This window comes from Phascolarctos cinereus, unplaced genomic scaffold, assembly GCF_003287225.1.
Source record: "Phascolarctos cinereus isolate Bilbo 61053 unplaced genomic scaffold, phaCin_HiC Scaffold_7;HRSCAF=346, whole genome shotgun sequence".
Lineage (NCBI taxonomy): Eukaryota > Metazoa > Chordata > Mammalia > Diprotodontia > Phascolarctidae > Phascolarctos > Phascolarctos cinereus.
In genome coordinates this window covers 12,315,999-12,342,390 of record NW_027556180.1, presented here as the reverse complement: position 1 = coordinate 12,342,390, position 26,392 = coordinate 12,315,999, and the positions used below count along the sequence as shown (strand labels likewise).

General features: G+C 50.5%; 2 protein-coding genes across 2 annotated transcripts in view; both read left to right on the top strand.

Moving 5' to 3' along the window:
• Nucleotides 1-1,088: 1,088 nt before the first annotated feature.
• SCLY (selenocysteine lyase) lies at nt 1,089-22,928 on the top strand. The gene is made up of 12 exons (XM_020988969.2): nt 1,089-1,285; nt 2,870-2,982; nt 4,986-5,086; nt 5,726-5,912; nt 8,744-8,871; nt 10,349-10,513; nt 12,684-12,790; nt 16,157-16,193; nt 17,653-17,736; nt 18,142-18,244; nt 19,293-19,368; nt 20,244-22,928. The coding sequence occupies exons 1-12, from the start codon at nt 1,188-1,190 to the stop codon at nt 20,401-20,403; spliced, it is 1,359 nt and encodes a 452-aa protein (XP_020844628.1). The 5' UTR covers nt 1,089-1,187; the 3' UTR covers nt 20,404-22,928.
• Nucleotides 22,929-26,056: 3,128 nt separating this feature from the next.
• The window catches only part of ESPNL (espin like), a 36,006-nt gene continuing 35,670 nt past the window's right edge, over nt 26,057-26,392 (top strand). Inside the window, 1 exon segment of the mRNA XM_020989058.1 lies at nt 26,057-26,350. Coding sequence (XP_020844717.1) covers nt 26,057-26,350 — 294 coding nt within the window.

The window sequence follows — 26,392 nt, the reverse complement described above, 5'->3', positions numbered from 1 at the left end:
CTGAAAAGGGATTTAGTCTGGAAAAAATGTTATTCCTTCATCTGAGAGTTAGGGAGGCAGTGTGGACCAGTGTGAAGGTAGAGGACCTGGATGCCCAGTTTCGAGCCTGGGGGACTGGAGAGCATGGTGATGATTTTGGAGGGTGGGTTTAGGTGGAATTCAGCCTCAGCCATGTTGAGTCTAGGATGTCCACTGGACATCCAGTCTGGGATGTCCGCAAGGCAGCTGGAGATTGAGACTGGAGGTCAGCGGAGAGTCTGGCGCGGATGGGCAGATTTGAGAACTCTCAGCATAGAGATGAAAATGAAATCCATGGGAGCCTCAGACACTAGCTAGCCGTGGGACCCTGGGCAAGTTACTGCTTTCTGCCTCAGTTTCCCCTCTGTAAAACGAGGCACCTCCTCCCACTCCCAGGGTGGTCGTGCGGGCTAAGCGAGACGGTTCGCGGGAGGCGTCTCGCGCACCTCCGAGTGCTGCCCCAATAGCTACAGGGCGCCGCAGAGAGGGTCACTCTAGGACCTCGAGGGAATTTCTAGGGTTCCTTAGAGCGAGCCTAGAAGGGCAGCCAGGGGAATCTTCGGTGCGAGCTCTGATTGGCTGAGCTCTCTATGCTAACCAATCATCCTGCTGTTCCCCGAGTTTCCCCTCCACCTCTGCCGGAAGCTGTGGACAGCTTCGTGACGATTGGCTAGTGTGGTGGCGAGACTAGCCAATCAGCTCTCGAATCGAGGATAGTCACAGTTCTTCCTCCTCCCTAGCTGGTTTGAGTCTAACTGTCCCAATGCAAGAAGAGCATGGCAATGATTGGCTAGAGTGGTGGTCACCTGCCAATCCAAGCTCCGACCGTGGGTTTGCGCATCAGCCCCGGCGAGGTCCGGAGGGAGGCGGGGAGAAAAGTCAATAGCGGATCCATGATTGGCCGGAAGAGCCAGCATCAGCCAATCATCTCTCGCACCTAGATCCGCCCGTACGCACCTCCTCCTCCAGGCTGCCGACTGCTGGTCCCCGAAAAGGGGGATGGGGAGGAAGGCAGGGAAGCCGCGTGCTGATTGGATGGAGCGGTGATCCTCCGCCAATCAGCGCGCCCCTCCTCGCCAACTGTCAGCCTCGCTCGGCAAAGATCTGGTGGGGGCGCGTGAAGGGGCTTCCTCCGGGTGGCGGCGAGCGCGTGGCCGCCTCGGCTCAGCATGGAGGGAGCGGCGGCGGCCACGGCGATGAGGACGGGCGCGGGGACCCTGCCCGTCCCCGGGGAGAACGGCGGCGGAGAGACCCGCCCCCGAGAGAGGTGCGTGGGGTGGCCGGGGAAACTGAGGCAGTGTTGGGGAAACTGAGGCCTGGGGGCGGGGGGAGGAGAGGGGAAACTGAGGCGGTGTGTCTGGGGGAAACTGAGGCCTGGGGGGGTTGGAGGCCCAGGATGGGGTTGCCACAGGCCGGCGGGGGTCCGGGCCGCAGCCGTTTCCGGAGGCCGCGGAGGAGCCTTGGGCCGGGGCCAGAAGGGAAGCGATTGAAGCAGGCCGGGACTTTGAGCCGAGAACCCCGGGATCTGGAGGGAGGGGCTGGGCGGCCGTGCTCGGCGGGGGGGGCACAGCGGCTTTGGGGGCGCCAGGCTCCCTTGGGCCGGAGGCCCCCAGCAGTGGCCGAGATAAGGGAGACCATCCCGGGAGAGATGCGGGACCGCGGGGGGTCTGGGCAGGTGTGCGCCCGGCGCCTCCTCCGGCCACCCCGCCGACCGCCCTCCCGGGTCCCCCACCCCACCCCGGCTCCCGCCGCGATGTCCCAGTCCTTCCGACCCGCCTAGGATCGCGTCCTGGGGGCCCAGGTGTGGACCCCGCCGGAGGGGATGGGCAGCCGCGGCCGGAGCGCTTGGGACGGGTCCGGCGGCTGTCCACTCTGTCCCCCCTGACCATCGCAGTCGGCCTGGGACCGCGTGGGCGTCCTGCTCTGGGCCGACCCCCTCTTGTACGAAGGAGGAGCAAAGCGCCGGGATGGAGGCGCCTCCTAGGCGCCCGGGTGTCCCGGCCCCGGCCCGCTCTTTGTCCTGTGCCCGGACACGCCTGGCTTTCTGCCCAGGGGGTCTTCCTTGGGGGTACCCAGCTTGTGCAGGAAGGAGCTCCCCGGGCGCCACCTCCCTGGACAGGAGGAAAGGTTCCCTCCTGGTGCCTCCATCGCAGACTCCGGGGCTGACGCGACTGATGATCCCGGGCCGGAGAATTGAGGGCCCGACGGCGGGGGTGGGGTCACCAGCGGGACTTTGGACCGGGTCTTCGGACTCTCAGTCCATCCCTGCCTTCGGGGCCGTGCTGAGGAAACGCCTCCTCACTTTTCAGCGAGGATACCTGCAGTTTCCCAAGCTTCTCTCCCCAGTGATTGGCAAACTGCTTTGCTAGGACATAATTAACGGCCTTGGATGTTTCCTGGCCTGCTGATGCATACAAAGCCCTCTGCCAGGTCCTGGGGTATGGACCTTTCCCTTTCATGTGGCTGTGGATTTTGCAAGGAATGGAGAGTCAGGAGAGATCAGAGTTCAAATTGCACCTCCGTCCCTTACTAGCAGGATGACCATCTAAACTTGTTCTGGTCCTCAGTTTCTTCATCTATAAAACCTTCACCTCTCTGACTTCATAAGCCTGAAAGACTTGCCTAGGCCCTGAGCTATGGGGCCTTGTCCAGGACGGTGGACCCAGTCCCTCCACCCGCTGCCAGGCTGCCTGTCAGGTGCACTCCCCTAACTTAGAAAGAAACAGAACTGAGATGCTAAGGTTGGGGAGAGTCACATGTTAACTTTCTACAGTGCTCAGCAGAAAACCATTAAGTGCTTTCTAATCATGATATTATTTGCCCCAAAATTACTCTGTCTTCTTGTTTCCAGAAAGGTTTACATGGATTACAATGCGACTACTCCGCTGGAGCCAGAGGTCATCCAGGCTGTGACTGAGGCCATGCAAGAGGCCTGGGGGAATCCCAGCAGCTCATACCTGGCAGGTGAGGCACCACACTCAAGGGGAGATGGGGGCTCTGGATGCACAGGCAAGTGTGAGACACCCTCACTGCCCTCGGCCAGCTTCTGGTTCAGAACCACTCATCCCATGGCCTGCAGCCAATAGTCTCCCGAGTCCTAGGCATGATGTCGGCCTGTTCAGGTCTCTTGGGCCTGCGCTCCGCAGCCTCTGTCCTGGGCCTTGTCTAAGGCTGTTTGGAGCACTTGGTACTTTTCAGCCTCTGTCTCACACTGTCCTGGTCTTGGAGTGGATACGTGATGTCCTTCCTTGGGGACTCCCTCTGATGATGCTGATTTCCCCTGGCCATCCTTTGGTTTTCATTTGTTACTGTCTCGTCTCCTCTTTTGATCTCTGTACCAGGGGAAAAAGCAAAGGACCCTAGAATCATAGATGTCCACTCAGAAGGGGCCTCAGAGACAGCTAAAGAAAATGAGGCCTGGGGTGCTTCTCTGACATAACTGAGCCCACATACCTGTAAGGGCCAGAGGCAGGATTTGAACCCAGGCCCTGTGACTCCAGAGCCAGGGTGTTTTGTTGTTTAGTTTTGTTGTTGTTATTGTTGTTTTTGCTTTTTGGTGAGGCAGTTGGGGTTAAATGACTTGCCCAAGGTCACACAGCTAGTAGGTATCAGGTGTCTTAGGTCTGATTTGAACTCTGGTCCTCCTGATTCCAAGGCTGGAGCTCTATCCACTGCGCCACCTAGCTGCCCCAACCAGGGTTCTTTTCACTGCACAGTTACAGCTATGTGTAATGTTATTGAAGGCCAGTCAGGTTTCTACATTTGGGAACAGTTTATCCATCACCTCTCTGGCTATATGTCTCTAAGACATCTGCTTCTTATAGAGACTTAAGTAAAATGGAAGTCTTGGAAGCTGAGACTTAAATCAGGTCTACTGACTTCATGCAAGGTCCTCTGGATCCCATTCAGGGAGATCAGCCGGATTCACTTGCTGTATTTCAATGTTTGCGGTTAAGAACAATGAAGATATATTTTCTGAAGTTAGAGATTTGTTTAACTGCCAGGGTGTTTCAGGGACACCGAGTCTCCCTGGGTCTTGGACCCCCAAGGCAGTCCAGGTCCCACTGCTGGTTGTTCGTTAACGTCCCTCTTGGTCTGTCTGGCAGCTTTGCTGACCACTGTCCTGGACCTTGCCCAGCATCCCCACTTTACCAGGTGGAGCTCACCCGGAGTCTGAGGTGGTGTCAGCTGAGCTGCACCAGGGGGTGCTGGCTGAGGTGCCTTTTGGAAAGGGCCCTTGCGGTCTACACTGGCAACATCTGGGAATGCCCCAAAGGCCAGCCCTGCTCTTGGGCCAGGCGTGGCTCTAGGGCTTCTGGGAGACGGGAGGAGCACTTAGAGTCAGTGCATAAAATAGGAACCATGTGTATAAAAGCACCATGAAAATGAAAGCGTGTGTGTGTGTGTGTGTGTGAGTGTGTGTGTGTGAGTGTGCGGTTGTGTGGTTTTGTATGAATGTGTGTGGGGGTGGGGCCCTCGAGAAGGTGTGAGTGCAGCAGCTTCCGTCAGGGCAGGGGCCTTGGCTGGGCAAAGGGGAGCCGACCCCAAAGGGATTGTGGGGGTTCCGACCTCTTCTCCTGGGACACCTCTTGTTGCTCTTGACCAAATGAAATCAGGTCCTTTGTAGTAACTCACCTGGAGGCGTCCTGCACTCACGTTGGCCGGAGGAGCATCGTGGCCAGCGGATGGACATTGGCCTCAGATGTACTGGCTGTCCCCTTGCTTTACATCCACACCATTTGATGGGGCCCCGTCCAGGGCCCTCGGGCGCCTCATCGTGGCGTGGAGGTGCCTCTGTGCTAGGGCAGGCATACCACTGCTGCTGAGGGTAGAGAGGGTCACGGCAGAGGGTCAGCCACTGGTGGTGTGGGGTCGTGTCTGCTGATTCTGTCTCTGGGTTTCTTTAAACACATCTTGCTTGGCTTCTTATGGCATTGTGGTTGATTTTTTATTGATTTTTTTTGAAGGCAAAAAGGCCAAGGATGTGATAAATGTAGCCCGAGAAAACTTGGCGAAGATGGTCGGCGGAAAGCCCCAAGATATAATCTTTACTTCAGGGGGAACAGAGGTAAGGGCTTTAAACATAGTTTCACTTTCTCCTGGTAATAAGTGCTGTTCAGTTAGATAATGCAGTTAATTCAACAAACATTTATTAAGCATGTAGTATATGCCAAGCACTGGGCTAGGTGCTGTGGCAGCTATAGATAAGAAAGAGTTCCTGACCTCTTGGAGCTTACAGTCTAATAAGGGGTTAAGACACACACACAAAAAAACCATCTCATACAATGTCCTATGATAGGTGTGGGCTTTACAGGATGGTGAGAAATTCAACAGGTGAGGAAGTGGGAAGGCATTGGAGACTCGGGAAATAATGTGACCAAAAGTCAGAATGGAAGGGTGCCAGGTAAACAGAGCAGCCCATTTGGTGAGAGTGATGAGTATGTGGAGAGAAGGCTGGCCAGGGGGGCTGTGCCTTAGTTTCTCTTCTGTCAAAGGTGAGGCTGTGTAGACTAGATGGCCTTCTGGGTCTTGCAGTCACATCCTCTCCCTGGATTCATTTTCTTCCTCTGTAAAATGACACTAGATGGCCTTCCAGGGCTCCTTCAAGGTCTAAGCCTGTGGTCCGAGGAATTTTAAGCAGAAAACAAACTTCCCATGGGGAGGGTTTTGTGATTTGTTTTCTTCTTGCCCTCTGGCCTTTCGACAGGCAAACAACTGGGTAATCCATTCTACCATGAAACTATTTCAAGAAAGCCATCGGTCTGAAGGAGACTGGCCAGCCAAGCAGCAGCCCAGCCTGGTCAGTGGGGCCAAGCCGCACTTTATCACATGTACTGTGGAGCATGATTCAATCCGTTTGCCCCTGGAACACCTTGTGAGAGAGGGTGTAGCAGGTGAGCTCTAGCTGAGGCCACAGCGGATGCTCAGGTCTGCCTCCCTGGGTCCTGCTGCACTGTGGCTGTGGCCCTTACTGACCTCTGCCCCCCATAGCTGGCAAAGGGATCTTTCTAAGCCTTCTCTTCTTCCAGAAGCTTCAGTAGCTCCCCATTGCCCCCAGAACCAAAGATGCACTCCTCTCTTGGCAGTTCAAAGCCTTCCCAGCCTGCTGCAGCCCACCCTTTGAGGCTTAGGCAAGTTAAATAGCTAAGGTAGTCAGTCACCCTGGCCTTCTGGCTCTTCTCTCCATGCCTTTGAACAGGCTTTTCCTCCTTCCCCTTCCCCTAGGGCTCCTAGTTTCCTTCTGAGCTTCACAAAGGTACTACCTCCTACCTGAGGCACAACCTGATTTTCCCCTCTCTCTCCCCCAGGTTAGTTTGTACTTACTTGGTTCATATCTGCATGTGTCCATGGCATCTGTTCTGATATGTCATCAGCTGCTAGAGGGCAGGGGCTGGTTTTATGTTGTCTTTGAGTCCCCAATGCCTAGCATTGTGCTTGGCTCATAACAGGCACTTAATAAAGGCTTTTTGACGGACAGGTTGATTGGTACTGCACATTACCAGAGGGAGGCTGGTGATTGGGGCATCCCCAGGTGCACCGAGGAGGAGAAGAGGAAGCCTGGCCTGGCACTCCAGGCCTCTGGCCCTTGCTCTGGCCCAAGACAACCTTAGCATCTTTCCGCCCAGCCCTACCCTTCAGACAAGGGCACACCCACCCGTCACTTTCCTCAAGGAGCTTCCAGTCTAGTCTGGAGAAAAGGCAAGGCAGGTCTACACAGAGTCAACCATGGCGGCCTGCAGCCATCCTGGGAGGTCACAGAGGAGGAGGGAGATGAGCTTGGGTTGGGAATCATGGGGAGAGACTCCTGGAGGGGATAGGGGAGGCAGGAGTAGGAGGAAGCACATCTTAGGGTGAAAAAGGGTGACAGGCCCTCAGGCCAGGGAGGCTGACTCTAGAGCCTGGCACGGCCCTTCCCTTCTCAGCCCTTAATGTCCTTGTCTGTAAATTAAAGGGCTAAGAACAGGTCAGCTCCAGCGTTCCATCCAGCTTTTACTTTTTAAACTGCTTTTGAAATTGGGAGCCCTTGTGACTTTTGGGGAGGGGAGAGATTAAATGAAACTGGATGATTAGTCTGGCCCTAATGGCCAACGTGGAAGGCCTGGCTGATGTCAGTGACATGGGCAAAGAGCACCATGCAGGAATCTCTGAGGTGTGCAGTGCCGAAGGCCTGCACTAGGGTGGAGAAGAGCTCACGGCCACCAAAGATCTCTGAGGAAGAACTGACAGGACTGTCCTTGATGGGTTATGGAGAAAGAAGGAGAAGGCCCAGTCCTCATGTCAGAGGTCATGGGCTGCAGTGACTGCAGAGTAAAGGTGCCACTGACAGGCGAGAAAGTTGAGGGGCAGCCAGTGTTAGGGGGAAGTCACTGAGGTGTGTCAAGATCAGGATGGGGCAGAGCAGCTCACACTAGAAGACACCAGCGCTGTCAGGGAAGCACGAGGTAGTGAGCAGATGCCTCCTCTGTGCCAAGCAAGCATTGTGCTTAGTACTGGGGAGACAGAGAGGCCAGAGACCCCACCTTCCAGGGGTCACCGTCTAACGGGGCAGACACCCTAGACACCCACAGACACATACAGCATGGATGCTGGGCAGTTACCAGCCTTCTTAGCTCTTCCTCCTCCTCATACTTGTAGACGTTTGTATTTAAGAAGTCGGGCTTGTGTCAGAAATGTTTACATTGGGAAGTTCTTCCTGAATCGGTCTTTCTCCTTAATATTATGGATGCCTTGCTTTTTGGCTTCTGAAAATTATTTTAATATAATCAGATCGATTTTTGTTTCCTATAATTTATTCTGTTTGTTGAATAGATAAAACCTTTCTACTTCTCCTCAGCTCTGATCACTGGAATTCCATGAGCATCTGCTTTTTCAGGATTTACAAATATTTCGGTTCTTTTGGATTCTATCCTCTTGGGGTGTATTGTTGTGGGAGGGTCCAGCTGGGATGTGACCCCTTTTTGCCATTCAGCTGTCCAGTTTTCTTAAGTTTTTGTTAAATAATGATTCCCTTTCCCATAGTCCTGTGATCTTGAATTTATCAAACGCTGGTCAAAACACTCCTTGTTCATGTATACCATTTGGCAGAGTCCATTAAACCTTCACGGAATGAAACTTTGTTGAAGAAGCTGCCCGTTCTTGTGAAACATTTCATTCATTTATTTACTCACCAGGCATTTAACAAAGTGTGTGCAGAGCAGGGACACGGGGGCAGTTCGGAATTTATACAAGACAAAGCCTCCGCTCTCCTGGGAGATCGTGCAGGACACACGAGTGCTCCATGGGCTCATTTTTTTGAGCTAGAAGGGATGTTGGAGATCATGGGGTCCAACTCCCTCAATTTACAAAGTGAGGAAGCATAGATACCGCAGTGCCAAAGATCAGGTGTCAGCTGCTTTAGAAAGCAATTAGAGGACCCAGGGATGTGGGAAGCCTCAGGGCAACCATCATTACTAAGAGGGCAAGTTAAGCAAGGCCTCACCTCGAAGGTAGGGTGTGAGGTAGGCTTTAAAAGATGTAGGAACTACAGGAAAGAAGGGGAGGGAGGATATTCTGGCATTGGGAACGGGGGAGCAGAGACCCAGGGTGTGGACATCCTTGGAGGCACATGAGCTTACCTTTCATTTGGTAGGCCACAGGGTTGGACGAGGAAATAACAGCACTAGCTCTGTCTGCAGGAGACAGATGATCAGGACATTAACCTTGACCCTTGTCTCGTTCACCACAGAGGTCACTTTTGTCCCCGTCTCCAAGCTGAATGGTCGGGCAGAAGCTGACGATGTCCTTGCAGCTGTCCGACCCACCACCTGTCTTGTGACCATCATGCTGGCTAATAACGAGACTGGTGTTATCATGGTAAGACAGTCTGAGAAAAAGTTAGTGATTTGGGGAGGGAGCTCTCGCTCTATCTCATTCTGCATCTGGAGTCCATCACCGCTCCATCAGGAGGTGGTCCCATGCTCCGTTGTTGGCCCTCTGGAATTACGGTCACTGCGCTGATGAGAGTTTAACGCCTTTCAATGTTGTCATTGTATGAGTTTTCTCTTGGTTCTGTGCGCTTCACTCTGCATCAGTTTATAGAAGTCTTCCCAGGTTTTTCTGACACCATCTGTCCCTCATCCATTTTTAGGGCACGTCTGTTTCCTGTCACAGTCATGTATCATCACTTCATCAGCTGTTCCTCAGTTTCCAGTCCTTTGCCACCACAGATGCTATGAACAGTTTTGTATCTGTGGGTCCTCTTCTTATTTCTTCTGTCTTTTGGGGAACCTGCCTAGTATTGGTATCTCTAGCTGCAAGGGTATACGTGGTTTAGTAACATTTTGGGTATAGTTCCAAATTGCCTATACACACATAATAGGTGCCTGATACATGTTGATTGATTGATTGATTGAATGAATGAATGGAACCTTCACCACTTCACCAATAGTGCATTCGTGTGCCTGATTGGGCCAACATGGGCCATTTTCCTTTTTTTTTAATCAACTTTGCCAATCTGATGCATATAAAATGGAGCCTTAGAGTTAACTTAATCTGCATTTCTGTAGTTCTCAGTGATTTGGCCCTATTCGTATCCTTTGACCACTTATGTATTGGGTACTTCTTCTTATAAATTTTGGTTTCTGATATATATAATAATAATAATAATAGCTAACATGTATTAAGTGCACAGTACACGTGCCAGGCACTGTGCTAAGTGTTTTACAATAATTATCTCCTTTGTTCCTCACAATCCTGTGAGGTAGGTGCTGTTATTCCCATTTTACAGAAGAGGAAACTGAGACAAACAGGTTAAGTGACTTACCCAGGGTCTGAGGTCAGATTTGAACTCGGGTCTTCCTGACTCTAGGCCCAGGGCTCTATCACTGGGCCACCTCAGACACCCCAATCATAGAAATACCTTTATCAGAGAAATTTACTGGAAAGACTTTTTTCCTCCTAACTTTAGATGCATTGGTTTTGTTCGTACAAAACCTTTTTAATTCTTTGCAATCCACATTTTCCATTTCATCTCAATATAACTTAATTCCAAGGTACTCTGTATCACTTGTTTGGTCACGAACTCTTCCCTAATAAATAGTTCCAAAAGTTAATTTCTTCTTTGCTCCTCTAATTTGTTTATGATGTGATCTTTTATATTCAATTCATGCATACATTGGGATGTATTTTAATATGTGGTGTGAATCGAATTTCCTCTTCTGCTCTCTGGTTTTCCCAGTAGTTTTTGCCCAATGATGAGTCCTTATTTGAGTAGCCTGCTTCCAGTTACATTCATCCGGCCTTATAGGGCCAAAGCACGTGAAGCGTAATCCTCTTTTGTTTCCTGTTCTAGCCCGTCTCTGACATCAGTCGCCGGATCAAAGCCCTGAACCAGAAACGGGCGGCCTCCGGGTTGCGGGGCATTCTTGTGCACACGGACGCAGCCCAGGCTTTGGGGAAGAGGCGAGTGGACGTGCAGGAGCTGGGGGTGGATTATTTAACCATTGTTGGCCACAAGGTAAGGCCTCCTGGCTGTTTATGCACTTGAGGCCCTTTGCCACATCCACACATGTGGACACTTTTAGAGAGCTCTGTGGAGTTGGAGTCATTCCCCACTGCCTCATTTAAAAATAAGTGGAGCCGAGAGAACCCTCTGATTTTTATCACCTTTTTGTGTGTGGTAATTGGGAAAGGAAACCCATGCTGACGGTTTGGTTTTCTGCTTGATCACCTTTGGGTGATTGTTTTATTAACCAATCAGAACTGGAGCCTTCACAGCGGAACCCAAAGGTCACACCAGAAAGGAGAGAGCATCTGGGCCTGCTCCCCATCCTGGTTATGTACTTGGGATCATGGACTTGGGGTTGGAAGAAACTTGAAAGACTCAGGCCCCAGAGCAGGATGTGAGTGTGGGAGCATTATGTGGGGTTTGGCTGCCACCTTTGAGGACAGATGTAAAAAGCCGGGTTGTTTCCAGAAAAGGCAGTGAGGTTGGAGCCATCCGGAGGAGGCTCCTCTGGGGAAGGGAAGGAAATGAGGAGAACGTAGCGGATTATGGGGAGCTTTCATCGGGGGGCTGGGAAGTCTTGACTCAAGCTTTTGACCTCAAAGTGATAGGAGAAAGGTAGTACTCAAAACAGATTAACTGGAGGTGCTTTCTAAGATGGATTGGAGCCAGAGAAACAAGGTAGGAAGTAGCACAAGTCATTATTGATGCAGAATTGGTCCAAGTGGAAAAGCCAGAAGGAAACACCCAGAAAGTCCCAGCCATAATCCATTACTCTCCTCCTTAGTTATTGCTAATTATTACTAATGTCATTTACAGTATCCTTTTAAGCCCTTCTGTGTTTCACTGAGGGTGGAGGCGATGGTAATGTTCCCAGCGCCCTTTAGTATCTGTTGTGGAGACCGCAAGCATGGAGGCCCCACTAGGGACTCCCCTTTAGGGCTGGCCGGTGGTTCCTAATTCTGTTATGGTCTTGGCCCAGCCTCTCCACCTTCTCCATAAGAACAGCATCCAAAGGGCAGCTAGGTGGCACAGTGGATAGAGCACTGGCCCTGAAATCAGGAGGACCTGAGTTCAAATCTGGCCTCAGACCAAACACTGGATGCTTATTAGCTGTGTGACCTTGGGCAAGTCACTTAACCGGGATTACCTTAAAAAAAAAGAATAGCATCCAAGACTTTGTCAAATGCTTTGAATTAATCCAGGTGAACGGTCTATATAACACCTCCCAGAGCTTTGTAAAGAAGAAGTCTTCCTCTCTCCATGCCCACTTGCCATCCCTTCAGTAACTCGAACAGACTTTTTCCTGGCATGGAAGTCGTTCCCTGACCTGTGGTTTGCAGACTTTGTCTTCCCAGAGTTTTAGTTGGGAGCCCCCTGGCCCTTCCTTCTCCAGCTGTGTGGCCCCCTCCCAGACCACGCACACACTGGAGGTCCTTCACTGGGGCACCAGGTGCCGGCTCCTTATTTATATCAGGCAGCAATTCTTTCCAAGCCAAAGATGATTCTCTTCCGCAAAGAAAAAAGAAGCAAAATCCTTGTGCTTTTGTCCCCATAGGAGTAGTTTCTCTTTGTGCCTTTAGATTTCTGTTCTTTACATTTTCTGGTCTTTTGGGGTCGACTTTCCCCATGTGACTTTAGTTCGTGGGATTCTCCTCGTGGCCACTCCGAACCCCTTGGCACGCAGAGGGAGGGGTATGTCTGGCCACACCCAGCTCTCCCCTCCTCTCTCCCCCATTCCCATCGTTTCCACCCTCGTGACCAAGGTTTCCTCATCTGGGAGACTCAGATCCTCGTGAGAATTTCCCACTATTGATACTGAACCTTTTGAAGGACTGAATTGTCCATAAAGGACAGTCTAGAAGTTATGACTGACAGCTCTGCTTTTGGCAGAGGTGGGGGGAAGGGGTGGAGTGGGGTGGGGACTGACGGAGAAAGCTGCAGGACCACAGCTTGTCCACGGCCATAGGGCTCCTCTGCTGCGCCCCAGCCCCCACGTGCCCTTAGTGCTGCCGCTCATTAGGACCCACGATCTCTGGTGGTTCCTCCTGCACGTGTCAGTATTTCCAGCCAGAGGGAGGAGGGCAGGGGCACGTCTGCCGCGGGATCCCCTTACGTTTCCCCAGTGTCGGGGTGCGGGGATGTGCTTCCGTAACCTCGGTGCGATGCCTTTTCCTCCTAGTTCTACGGCCCCCGGATCGGAGCCCTTTACGTGCGTGGCCTGGGCGTCGGCACCCCGCTGCGCCCCATGCTGTTTGGAGGCGGCCAGGAGTGGAATTTCCGACCAGGGTGAGGCAGGAAGATGGGGCGGGTCAGGGGACCTTTAACAAACCTTCGTTTGAGGTTTCTGCTTCCCTGGGGAAACCAGGACTTGAGACGCTCTCCGGCTGGGGACGGAGCTGCCGGAGTGAGTCGGTGGGTGCCCAAGAGGAACATTCCCCAACCGAGCCAGGGCCAGAGCCGAGCAAGGGGATGGGCTCCCGGGAAGCCACCCATCCCTGATCAGCCGAGCTTGGGTTCTGAGATGTGAAATCGCCCTGCCCTGCTCCGGGCGCTCCTCGGTTGTTTTTGACAGCTTGCCCGTGCTTTTAGTGTTTAGAATGAGAACCACTCTCCTCCTTCCCCCAAAGGAAGACCCTCTGACAAGTTAGCAAGGCCATGCCGCACAAACCGCCCCCCCCAAGGGCGGGGCCTCCAAGGGCTGCTTCGGACCCCTGCTGCCCCACCCCTCTCTGGTTCCCCCCGGGGCCGGTTAGCCTTGCGTTTATTCTCTAGGCGGCCAGCCTCTTGTAGTCTTCCTGGGTATTCTTTAGAGCAGGTTCTTTTTCTTTTTTTGGGGGGGGGTAGGCAATGGGGTTAAGTGACTTGCCCAAAGTCACACAACTAGTGAGCGTTAGGTGTCTGAGGGCAGATTTGAACTCAGGTCCTCCTGACTCCACTGCCCCAGCTGCCCCCTGCTTGGGGATTCTTAGCAGAGTTCTCTAGATGGGTTCTGTTTTGTGAGCAGATGTTTGTTGGCTGGCTGGCTGATGTGCCACAGGATTAACAAGGTCTAGGGACTGCCCGCAGCATGTAGCCGAGCTACTGCCAGCAGTTTTCTCGAATGATTCCCAACCCACGGAGAAAGATGGTGCTTGTCCGCAGTGAGTGTGGAGGCTGAGGGGCTGGTGTGCTGGCCACCTCTTCAGTCTCAGGCTGCTCTGGCCCCCTCTCTTGAACCAGCTTTGCATACATTTCCTGTTTGCTGCTCTGTGCATAGATTAGCTCCTTCCTGGAGAATGCCTTGGTTGCCTCAGAGCCCAGAACAGCCTTTGGACAGAGCAGTCCTTGGGGAACGTTGGCATCAAAGTTCCTTACTCTGCCTGCAAAGACAAGAGAAACAAGGTGCCAGGCACGAAAGGAGGCCTGAGGAGAGTGAAAGGGGGTTCCTTACCCCATCTGATTGGGTCACAGGCTGCCAAAGGTCACAGCTGGGGTGGGGGCCGTGGGATTCATTGCTCTGAGGATGAGAGGGGAGGTGCTCAGCAGGTCAGGGCCCTCTGGGGCCGGCTCAGCCCGAGGAGCCTTGGAGCCGGAGCTCCCACCTCCTAGTTTTGCTTGTCCAGAAGAGAAAGATGCTGCTGCTTGTTCTTATCCGGCTCAGGCCTCTCCATACTGCAGTCCGGCCTCCATTCAGATGCCCAAGTGACCTTCTCAAAGTGCCCAGATGACCATTTGTCTCTCTATGGCTCCCTGTGCCTCCAGGACCAAATAGAAAGTCCTTCATAACCCAGGCCCCCCCCCACCTAGCTCCACTTTGCCATCTTCTTCCAGCTCCCCTCCCCATACTCTTGGCCCCCTCGATGTCCACCAACAAGACCATCTCCTGCTCTCCCATTTCCCTCTCACTGCCCACCACACCTAGACTGCACTCCAGCCCTGCTCTGCCCTCAGCTTCCCTGGCTTCCTTCAAGTCCTGCCTAGTCCCACCCAAAAGGACAAATTGACAGTTTTCAGAGGTTTGTCACTGAAGTTAATGTTGTCACTGTTGTGCCCCACCCCCCACCCCCCTCTTCTGACTGATAGTTCCTTCGCCCTCCTGTTCAGTTGTGACCAGCCTGCTCCCACCTAGGCTAGGTCCTGGATGGAGCTCCATCTTTCAGTCGGACAAGTCTGTTCAGTGTCTTAGACCCTTGGGAATTTAGTTTCCCAACTTTAAGGGAGGAAGATCAGGCTTTGGCCTAACTCTCCCTTCTCTTTGTGCTGGCTCTCTTCAGATGGACCTTGCCTGGGCTCCAGGCGGAGGGTGAGGTAGAGTCATGTCCACCACTTTGCACTTCCCTGGTTGGTGTGCTCTGCCCCTGGGTGGGGCTCCCTCTAGCTGTCCGTGGCCATGGGGCAGTCCCTGTACCACCACACCTCTGATGTTGAGTTTCTGGTTCAGTTTGTCCTCTCAGCTCTCCACCCAGGAGCTCCCCAGGTGCTGCCGTCCTCTCTTGGACTTTTCATGTGCCTTTTCAGGTCATCTGAGGGTTGAGGAGCTTCCTCTCCTTCTCTGTCCACATCTGGACTATGAAATTTTCTGCTCATGCACATTCTTGACAACATCGATCTCCAGCATGCTGTACCAGGCTTACACCCACCGTTTGCCTTTCTTTGGTCCTTTGGGTGGTAGGGAATTTTAATTGTTCAGGATGGCTGAGTTGCAAGATCTCCAGTTGCATAACCCCAGACACTCTTGGAGCACAGCACACAGAGGAGGGGCACGTCAGGGCTCACTGGAAGCACTGGTCAGTGACCATGTCAAGACAGGAAGCTTTAAGAGACTGAAGACCTCTGCTCCACTCTGGGACAGAACCCCGACTGCACAGATCTGGGGTGGAATGAAGCCACTGCCCACCTCCTGGTGGGGAGGGTGCAGCATGACATGGCCAGGGGCAGGGACAGGTTTTTCTTGACAGTGCGTATTTGTTTTAAAAGGGTTTTGGTTTTGGAGGGTAGGGGCAGGTGGGAGGAAGAGAAAATGAATGCAAGAACTGTTCGTTTCCCCAGGTTTGTTCCAGTCCCCATTTCTTTCCCCTACTCAGTGGTGGGCCCGGCTCGCTCATACACACCCTCTCCCTGCCCCTCCCCCCCAAGTTGCCATAAAAAGACTAAATCAGGTTTTGCTTCAAGGCCAGCAACGATTTCCAGCCCCTCCCTTTTCATCTTACACCAACCCTTCCATCTTCCCATCTGCTTCTTGTTGCCCAGAGATCCTTTAACAAGGGAAACTGATTTCATTCTAGGACTAGAGAGAAAAGCCTTTGTGAGATACAGTTTTAGTGTGAACAAGTTTCAGACATATCTACAAGTGACACAGTCTGACTCAGGGCTCCTTTCCTGGGAGAGAAAAGGGAGGGGTGCTCCCTTAGCAGCCAGAGGAGGCTTGGGAGAGCAGGAATGTACCAGTCCTGCCTAGGATGGGCCTGTTGAGGACAAATGGAGTCGATGCAAATGAAGAACCTTGGCTTTGTGTGGCGTGTGCTTAATGTTTTTTATATTAGTGAAATTAATGGAGTTTAATGTAAACTTCATCTGAAGGTACTTTGCCCCTAGAATTAAATACTGTTGTATCAGGAATGCTGTTTTGTATTCTCACGGGGGATTTAATATTGAATATGTCCTTTTTTTCAGGACTGAGAATACTCCCATGATTGCTGGGCTTGGAAAGGTGAGAAAGAAGGTCCCTGATTCTTCAGGAGTCTACCACCGGTGTGTGTTGGCCCTAGAAAACCCCACATGATCGACAGCCTTAGCATAAGAGGGAAGTTAGGATGGTCTGGGCAATGTCAAATGAATTTTACCAGAATCCAGCAGATTTCATAAATGATTGTTGAGTTGATCTGAATTGTTGCTGACTTAGGGGGTTTCATTGGCCTTGTTATGTCATTTGTCTGTTCTTTGGTTTCCCCAGATCCCACTTAGGGATATATCTGCCCTAAAGTTATAGCCTAGAGATGAAGAAAGACCACATTCATAGAGTGTTTCCAGTCCTTTCAGTGAAGAGTTGCATCCAAAAGTATTGATATATAAGGGAATTTCATTTCTCAATAGCCCGGGTAACCATGAGAGTGGACGTGGTCAAAGGCCTCAGTGGAAGGTTGGCCAACGAGACTCATGAGGGTAGGAGCCCTGAGAGCACTTGCTGGGACACTGGACATTGCCTGTGATCAGCACTTTTGATGCTAAGTTTTTGCCATGACTTATGCTACTATCAGCTGCAAAATCATGATAGGCAAACCAAATATGAGGAAGAGACCCTCGACTTCTAGTCTTGAGGGGCCTCCAGAATAGTCTGACTCTTCATTTGCTACTCTGTTAAGCCCATGTTAGATACAAGGCGACTTGGGGCACTTGACTTTGCTTAGACATTCTTAATTAGGGCTTATTCTTGCTTCGAAAACTTGTGAAATGTGAAGTTGCTTTTATAAGCTAACAATGTGGTTCTTTTTTAAAATCGCTTTTTATATCTTGTCCTTTAATTCTCTAGTGTTCATGCCTTGATCACCACTTCAGTAAAAATTACTTTGCACATAGGCCCTTGTGCATTCAGCATTTATTTCCAGTGTTGCAGTGCTAGAAAATTCAATTCCTGGCTATTGACAGTGGTGTGCAGGTTCATGCTGAGCTCTCAGTGCAGGGGAATCATGAATGTGTCTAGGTTTAGAAACCATGTTGTTGGAGAGTTTGCTCGTGACTTTCCTAAATACACAGCTAATGTGGTGGTGGTGGGGGGGGGGTGTTGACAGACTGGCAGGTGCACTGAGTTTACCCATTTAGGGCTTAAGCAAATTCTGATAAGTGACTGGAATCTAATAGCCACAGGGAAGGCTACTTCTTTTCTTCCTCCTTTCCTTCCTTCCTTCTTTATTTTCCTTCCTTCCTTCTTCCTTTCTCTCCTTTATAAATTTAAACTTTTAAATTAATGTCTTGTGTTTTATCCTCTACTCTTTAAACCTGACTTGTTTGGCTGTCATTTTAAAGAAAAATTGCTAATGTGTCTCCATTTTTAAAAAATTAAGTAGTGTATGATTTCAAAATGACGACTGTGGACATATGTACAAGGCAGGCGCTCGGAGCTCCTCATGAGCAGTGAGCAGCGTTGGCTATCCTACTTTCTGTGTTTGTAGGCGGCAGAGCTGGTGAATGAGAACTGTGACATTTATGAGGCCCACATGAAAAAAATACGCGACTACCTGGAGGAGAAGCTACAAGTGAGTCAGGGACCCCATGAGGGAGGGGCATCGCCTTCCCTAGGTGTGGGTGAGGAGGGTGGCCCCCGGCAGGGAGCAGGAGAGAGGAGGGGCCATGCTGCACAGAAGAGCTGGTCCTGCTTTGAAATACAGCCTGAGAAACTCATTAAGGAACCCATTAGAGTGATGAGGAGAGAGATGGAGAAAATGAGGAGGGTGAAGTTAGAAGCCCAGGCCCTGGGGGAGGTCAGTGTGGGGAGCGGGTGTGTGCTCAGCCCCCAATGCCAGGCAGTTCCTTCCCACTCTCTTTGCCCTCCACTTTGGGGAGTGGATGTCTGCTGGCGAGGGGAATGTCTTTTTTATGTGTTTTGTATTTAGGCCGGAGAGTTGGAACCTGAATTTCCTGAATCTTTCCTGTCTTTCTAGGCTGTGTTTGAAAAGAAGAGAATCCACCTGAACAGTCTGTTCCCAGGCTCTGATCGTCTCCCCAATACCTGTAACTTTTCCATCAGTGGTCCACATCTGCAAGGTGACTTTGCGGCACTCCATCTCTACCCCCATCCCTTCCTCCCTCAGTTACAACCCCATTTTCACACATATCGTCCTGCCTGGTACACTTGCCCTTGGCCAGTGTACTGCTTCTGGCATCTGAGTTGGGTCAGAGCCAGGTCTGCCCTGAATCCATAAGCTGCTTCTTCCTGGACACCATGAGGAGAACAGTCCATTCTGTCTGGTTCTCTGTTGTGGCTCGATGAAAGCTGCCTTCTCACATTTTTCTCTCTTCTGCTACCCATCTTTTACCTTTTTTTTTTCAATCTTGAAGTGACATTCTGCTTTTATGAGGATTCTCCTGCCTTTCCCGGGGAATTCTCCAGCATTGCATTGGAGGTTGGGAAAGGAATAAAGTGGCTTGAAATCCAGAGGAGTCCATTTTTCCATTTATTAGCAATTGTTAGGAAGTAGTTGATGGGGGCAGGACCTGTTAGAGTAAAAGATGAAAACTCTTGGCTAAAATAGTTTAAAGATTTCTTTTGGTCTTGCTATCCCTTTCCTCCACTGCTGTGGACAGTTTTAAATGAACGGTCTCCCAGACACAGAAATCCTCCTCCTCCTCCCCACTCTACTCCTCAGTAGGTCTTATAGGGTACAGCAAAAATCAGATTTCTAGCTAGATTCAAAAACTCTGTGCTTTTGTGACACTAAAGTAACTTATTCCTGAAGAGCCTTTGTGACTTCTTAGAGGTCAGGGCTGACGTGATTTTGGCCTCCCTCAGAGGAAACTACCTTTCCAAAGAGAAAAGGAGCCTAGTACCCAGGCTTGGGCATGTGAGATCCTGGCACGGGAAGGTGAGGGTGGCCAAGTGTGTGGGTGAGGGGGCCTGCATGCTCACTAGAAGGGGAATGGGACATAGTTTTCCCACTTCTCAGGGGGCTTTTGGGGTGGAAGGAAGGGCTCCTTTCCAGAGCACAGAGGGTTTTCATTTTGTCTTGGGAAGTCGACCTTTCAATCCTAACTTGGCTCTGTGTGTGTGTGTGTGTGTGTGCGCGCGCGCGTGCGTGTGCTGTATCTTGTGCAGGTCGCGTGGTGTTGGCTCACTGCAGAATGCTCCTGGCCAGCGTGGGGGCTGCTTGTCACTCAGACCAAGGCGACCTGTGAGTATTCTTCTTTCACGAGTTTTCTTACTATTGAAGAATGTGGGAGAAGTAAAAAAAAACATTGAGGAGGAAAGATTGAGATTGGGAAAGCTTTTCGTGATCTGGAAAAGGGCTTTTTTGTGTCCTTTCTGTGATTTCACTGGTCCCAGTCTGGAAGTCCTCTTGCACTGATGCATATGGGTGAGTTGCCTGTACTTTACAGCCTTAGCAAATGGCCTGCATCCCCGGCCCTCAGAAGTCAAGGCACTGGCCCAAGGTCCCCCATCCAGGAGGTATCTGTTGGTGGGAGGACTTGCATCTAGGTCTTCCTGACTCTGAGGCTAACTCTGCTCTCCCGACCCTCCAAGGTCACTGTAATAAGGATCATGAAATACTGAGAGTTTGACCTTGTGTTATATTACTCTAATAAGCCACGAAAGGTATCTCTGGGGGCTTTCCCCTTGGCTCACCTGGGCCAATGCTATGAAGGCCATCAGATTTAGTTGAGGTTTTCTCTGTGCTTTGGGTGAGTGCTATATTAAAGAATCTCTCCCCAAAGGAAGAGGCCAGGTAGCCTGGTACCCCTTCCTCTTCTGCTCTTTAGTGGGGCTGTAGAGGCCCCGTAAGGCCTAGGGCTTTAGGAGATGATCACATTCAGGCTAGTGGTGTTAGAAATTCCCAGCCCTTTCGCAAGGTGGGACTGAGAGAGTGAGTCTTTCAGTTCAGTCATTTGGCTGGTCCTGTGGCCACGGCTGGGGGTAGTGACCTCCTGCAAAGGTAATGCAGTTAATGATTTGAGGAGTTACATGAGCACGCAGCCTCCGAGGTCAGTGTGCAGACATGCCCTTCCTTCCCTTGGGGTGGTGGTTCATTGTCCTGGCTTTTCTTTCCAGACCATCACCCATCTTACTGAGTTGTGGCATCCCCCCTGATGTGGCTCGAAATGCTCTCCGGCTCAGTGTTGGCCGGAGTACCACCAAGGAAGAGGTGGACCTTGCAGTGGAGGACCTGCGGCAGGCGGTCACTCAGCTTGAAAAGAGCTCAGCCTCCTAGAATGTGGAGCAGCCGTCCCCATGGGGAAGGCCATGGAGAAGGGGCCCCAGCTTTCCTTGGACGAGGATGGGGGTCCAACTGCAGTGAAGAAGGGCTTGCCATGATGCATAGGAAACCCCAGTCAATGTGGAAGACTTTAGAAAGTCCTTTATTTAATGTGGAGGAAAAAATATAGGATAACAGTATCTATGAATGTATATTTTAGAATACATATTTTTATTTTTGCATCTCTGATGTAATGATGATGTGGTAATTGAGACCACTCTTTGAGGTTGTTCAAGAAGAATCTGTGTTGTGTGGCTGCCGTTTCTTATAGGAAAGAAGGCATGGGATCCAAATGTGTGCACCTCACCAGAGAGATAGCAGCCCCTCTCTGGGTACTCAGACAGAAAGAAGACCTGGGAGGCTTTTCTAATGAGGAAGGTGTAACTGATACAGCCAGATAAGGAGATCCCACCAGGAGCACTTAGGTGGGAATGGATGTGAATGAAGAGGAAGGCCAGCTTCGAAGGTCCCTCACAGGCCCTCCTGTTTGGAGCAGGGGAGGCAGCCATTTATTAGAGAAAATCAAGGCTTTTGCAGCCTATTGTCAGACAATTAATTTGAGTAACAAGACTTAGGTAATTGATTTTTTTTCCCCCTCAATTTGAAGTCTGTAAATTCTTAGCTTGGAATAAAACTCAAAACTTAGATTTAACAGAAGCTACTGGCGCAGCTAGGTGGCGCAGTGGATAGAGCACCAGCCCTGGATTCAGGATGACCTGAGTTCAAATGTGGCCTCAGACACATAACACTTACTAGCTGTGTGACCCTGGGCAAGTCACTTAACCCCATTGCCTAACCAAGAAAAAAAAAAACAACAGAAAGTACTTAGTTATGGTAAAGTCTAATTTCTGAGCTGAGTATTATCTGTTTTATTTCTCTATGTGTTCAGGGTTATAAATGTAATTTTTCATAGGAAGGTCTTCAATTTCAGGAACCCAATGTTTAAGGCTTTGTAAATTTGCACTCAAAAAAAAGAAGAGACGCTTTTCAATATACCATGCTTATTCCCCCTCTGGGGTTAGCTGATGTTTTTATGCAAGTCCCATCCAATCATAGCATCTCAGAAGGGGCTGATCTCATTCCCCTCTTCCTGAAGACTGCCCTTCCCTTCCCTGACTTGTTCTGTTTCTAAGTTGTCTGATCCGATCAACTGTGTACTCATCAATGAGTGAGTGAATGAACAACACAAGCATTCATTCATTCATTCATTCTTTTTAAAATCCCCTCCCCCCAGCAGAGCCAAATTTTTGCATGGTTAGTCTGTTCCATGGGTGTGTCTCAACCAGATTGTAAATTTCCATCTTCTGTGTAGTCTTCATCTCCCCCAGTGCCTGGCCCAGCCTAAACACATGGTGCACACTTTCCGAATCAGTCACCTCTTCGTCAGGTGTTTGTTACCTCTTGAAAGGATCTTGGAATCCCTTCTCATTTTATAGAGAAGGAAACAAGCCAGAGAGAAAACCTGGCACTGAAGCAATGGAGCAGCATCTACAGGCCAGATCTGGCCCCTCTATATCTGTTAATTCTCAAGAATTAACTTCCTCAACTCAAGGAAGCTCAGGCACATTTCCTTTCTCCAACAGGCATTCACTCTCAATTACCTGTATTAAGACGTGGAGGGAAGTACTGTGGGGCAATAAGCACAGGAATTCTTTGAAGGTGTTCCTATTGGGTGTCCTCTTGGAGAGTTTCAACGCCTTCTTGACACCCCACCAGATCCTTCAGTCAGTGTACCCAGGCTCTAGGAAACTTTTTTTTTTTTGCTTTTTGGTGAGGTCATTGGGGTTAAGTGACTTGCCCAGGGTCCCATAGCTAGTCAGTGTCGTGTCTGAGGCTGGATTTGAACTCAGGTCCTCCTGACTCCAAGGCCAGAGCTCTGTCTACTGCGCCACCTAGCTGCCCCTTCTAGGAAGCTTTTGATCTAAGTGAACTCTAGGAGAATTCTCCATAAATCCAGGAAAAGAAAACCAGTCATTTTCCTTGCAATCTGTGGAATTCCAAGTTCGGCCAGACTTGCCACTTCTACTATGTAACCTGCTGGAACCATCCACCACCCACACTAATAGCTATCGGCAGTCATGGTGTTCTTCAAGGGAGCTGACACAGACTGTTCCTGCTTTTCCCAGCGGGCCTTTCCCCCATTTCTGGGGAGGCACCAGGTGTGGCAGACCTGGGGTGTGGCAGAGCTGGTTCTGTCCTTGCTCACGCTTGACGTCAGCTGGCCAATGTGCCGCTGGTCCTGGTCTCTCGTAAGAGCTTCCTTTGGTCTGTGCACCAAAGAAAGAATTTGTCTGAAGGTCATGTGTTATGTGTGAAGGATACATGTGAACATGTGTTATGGGAGAAGGATCTAAATGGGAATGAATTCTAACAGATTGTTAATCAATATTTTAATTGTGCCATCTTTGCTCAATACTGGTGAAAACATTGCTTGGTGATTTTTCTATTGAGTTAATAAATTTTTTTTATGCTAATAATTATATAGTAGTGACTGGCCTGCTTGTCACTTGGTCCCCAGCCTGGCTGAGTGCTTATCATGCCTCTGGGGGCAGGGGGATGGGTGGATTTTCAGCAGTCTTCCCTCCTGAGGGTAGAGAAGGGGTTTCATTGGTGTCAGCAGGGGGAGGACCCACGTCAATGAGATCATTACTCCTTGTGTAGCTCAGCTTTGTACAACACTGTGCAGTTCTTAAAGCTGTTCTCACCACTGACCCTATGAGATGGGAGAGGCAGAAGAGGAAACTACGGCTCTGAGAAGCCGACTCCTGGCCAATAGGAAATTAGAATGCGGGTTTCCTGGTTCCAGGGCTTGATGCACTTACCGTTGTCTGTGATGCTTTATGTTAGGTAGAGTTTGCTTTACTTTGGTATGTTGAGATTTTGGAATTTATGTAGAGGGCTAACCAGCATTTATTAAATACCCACTGTGTGCCAGGCTCTGGGCTAACCACTGGGGATACAAAGAAAGGCAGAGCCATGGTCCCTGCCCTCAAGGAGCTCAGTCCAGTGGGAGAGAGCATGCGGACAACTAGGTACATTCAAGATACAGACAGGGTCGGGTGGATGTGATCTCTGAAGGAAGGCACCAACCAGTAGGAGGGTGGAGAAGGACTTGTAGAAGGCAGGATTTCAGCTAAGACTTGAAGGAAGGCTGGGAAACTGAGAGGCCAAGGTGAGAAGGAAGAAAATTCAGGTGTGGAAGGCAACCCATGAAAATACATGGGAGTCCCATATTTATAGTTTTTTTGGAAAATGCCCAAGACTTAGTGCCACCATGACTTCATAATAATGGTGAGCCATTGACCATATACCGAAGGTTGAAGTCAATCCCTCTCTAGTCAAATTTCCAGCTGAAGAAGAGGTTTTGAATGCCATTAAGCTCCCTTGGTGTGGCAAAGCACTTGGTGCTGTTTCTATTCCAGCTGAGATTTACAAGGTAGGAAGTCCACAGCTCATACAGAAGCTGAATGAAATCATCCGGGCTATTGTCAAGTGGGAGTTCTCCCCCAGGAGTTCAAGGATGCCATTGTCCATCTTTATAAAGGCAAAGGAAAGAGACTGTCCTGTGACCATCATGGTAGGGGTGAGGGAGGGGGGAAGGAGGCCAGGGTCTCTCTCTTAGTCATTGCTGGCAAGATTGTTGTCAGAGTCCTCAGTAGGCTGACCTCCGCCTAGAAGATGGTCATCTACCTGAGAGCCAGTGTAGATAAAATTAGCACGTGAGAATACTGAGTATTAAAAACCAATATCTTGGAGAGTTTCACAGCTCCACCCACAAAGTCCTGACTTAAAGTTCAGTTTGTTCTTTTTTAAGGACCTTACTGAAAATGCGATTACATTAACTCTCCTCCATTTTGGTCAGGCCCCACACTACCAGGCAAGGACTGTAATCTAGGGTGGGGAAGCCCAGTGTGTTCTACTCAAACTTGGGGAGACGCAGATCCTTTTGTCTAGAAGCCCAATCTGAGGGTGGTCTGAGTAGAGATAATTTTCTGTGTCCAACAGCAAAGGGCATATGAACTGTGAGCCATGGTTGTCTTTGGTCTAAGAGAGATGGCCAAATGACCATCCTTTTATTAATAACCTGATGGCCATATTAATAAAATGATTAAATCACCCAGAAACTGTCTCTTGAACCTTTTTTTTTTAAGGCAGTTGAGGTTAAATGACTTGCCCAGGGTCACATAGCTAGTGTCAAGTGTTTGGTCTGAGGTCAGATTTGAACTCAGGTCCTCCTGACTAGGGCCGGTGCTCTATCCACTGTGACACCTAGCTGCCCCTCTTGGACCTTTTTAAACAGCACACAGGCTTGTAAATCAGTGATGATGATGAAAGGCGATATTTAGATTGTGCTTTAAGACTCAGTGGTTTACAAAGTGCTTTATGGACATGATCTCAGTTTACAAAACAGCCCATATCAGTGGGAAATCCTAGTTACTACCCCTGATTTACAGATGAAGAAACCAGCGCCCAGAGAGGTTAGGCAGCCTTCCCAAGATCACACAGGTGGCCACAGGGTCAGATTTGGGATTCACAACCTGGAACCTCTGAGTCTCTTTCCACTCATCTTTACGTAATCCCAAACTGGATGTCCACACCTGGATGTATGAATGTGTGATCTCCCTGATGGGATTACTCCTTCCAAAGACTCAGATTGCAGCTCCTCCTTTGTCCTCCTCATGAGGGTCTTATTCAGGTCCCGCCCTACACGCCCTACACGGGGCACCTCCCAATGTGCTGAAACTTTCCTCTGGATAGATATCTTGACACCGCATGGATCCCAAGGGAGGAAGCACGTAGGCTGTCCATTGGCTCTCCCATTCCCTCAAGGACCGGTTCATCTTTAGGGGGCAATCATATCTGGTGCCATATTTCATGGTGCTTTACTCTTGAACTACCTCATTGGTAATAGGTTACAGACTGCTCAGGGCCACACATCACCTAGAGAGACAAAGAATGGGAAATCGTACTTCAGAGTAATGCATAAGTGAATTGCCCCAAATTCTACAGCTGGCCAGAGGACTCATGGAACACAGACCTGGAGCTAGCAGGGCTTGAACACAGGTCTTGGTTTCATGTCCAGTTTCCTGGGCAGTAAATATACCATAATGCCTACTGTGAATGAGGCATAGCCTCAGTTTTCCTAGGTTTTGCCCTGTGCAAAGCTGAGGTACACCACACAGGGTGTGCGGGAAAGGGCTGAGTGTACCCAGGATTTAGCACAGTGCCTGGCACATACTAGGGGCTTCATGAGCGCTAGGTGACTGATGGATTCTGCCCTGCCTTCTGGAGGGCTGGTGATCCTGGTTCCTGGCTGACCAGCCCAGCTGAGAATCAAGCCAAGAAAACACTAAGTTCTCTAGCTCCAGGACAGCCTGGGTTCCCTTCATTCCCTCAACCGTTTCTTGGAGCTCAGGCTCTGTCTCCAGCCACGGCAGCCTCCCTATCCTTGCCCGCTGCCTCCCATCTGCCTGCCCTCCACCGAGCCTTATCAGGTAACCAGAGATGTAGCTCCTTCCACACAGGAAACAGGACCCTCTGACTGTGAGCGTGAGTAGCTCCCTAGAGGAACACGGGTACCTGCAGGAGAGCAAGTGAGAATCTCAGGATGGGCGATCATCGGGCACTTTTGGCAGCCAAGTACGGGGACCTGACCACTTTAAAGCAGCTCTTTGAGGATGGCATCCTGGACCAGACCATCACAGACTCCCTCGGGGCTGGCCTGGTGCACCATGCCTCCAGAGCGGGCCAGCTGGAGTGCCTGAAGTTCCTGGTAGAGCGAGTCAAGGTTCCAGGGAATCAGCGGGCTAAGAACAGAGCGACGCCGGTGCATGACGCAGCCGCCATGGGCCAGCTGGCTGAACTGCACTGGCTCATCCGAGAAGGGGGCTACCGTGCTCAGGTAACTGAGGGAGCGAGGGAGCTAGATGAGAGGGCACGGGCA

Coding starts and splice junctions, on each gene's coding strand:
- SCLY (XM_020988969.2), top strand. CDS start 1,188: ATGGAGGGAGCGGCGGCGGCCACGGCGATGAGGACGGGCGCGGGGACC. Junction 10,514..12,683: donor TAACCATTGTTGGCCACAAG/GTAAGGCCTCCT, acceptor TTTTCCTCCTAG/TTCTACGGCCCCCGGATCGG. Junction 16,194..17,652: donor TGATTGCTGGGCTTGGAAAG/GTGAGAAAGAAG, acceptor CTGTGTTTGTAG/GCGGCAGAGCTGGTGAATGA.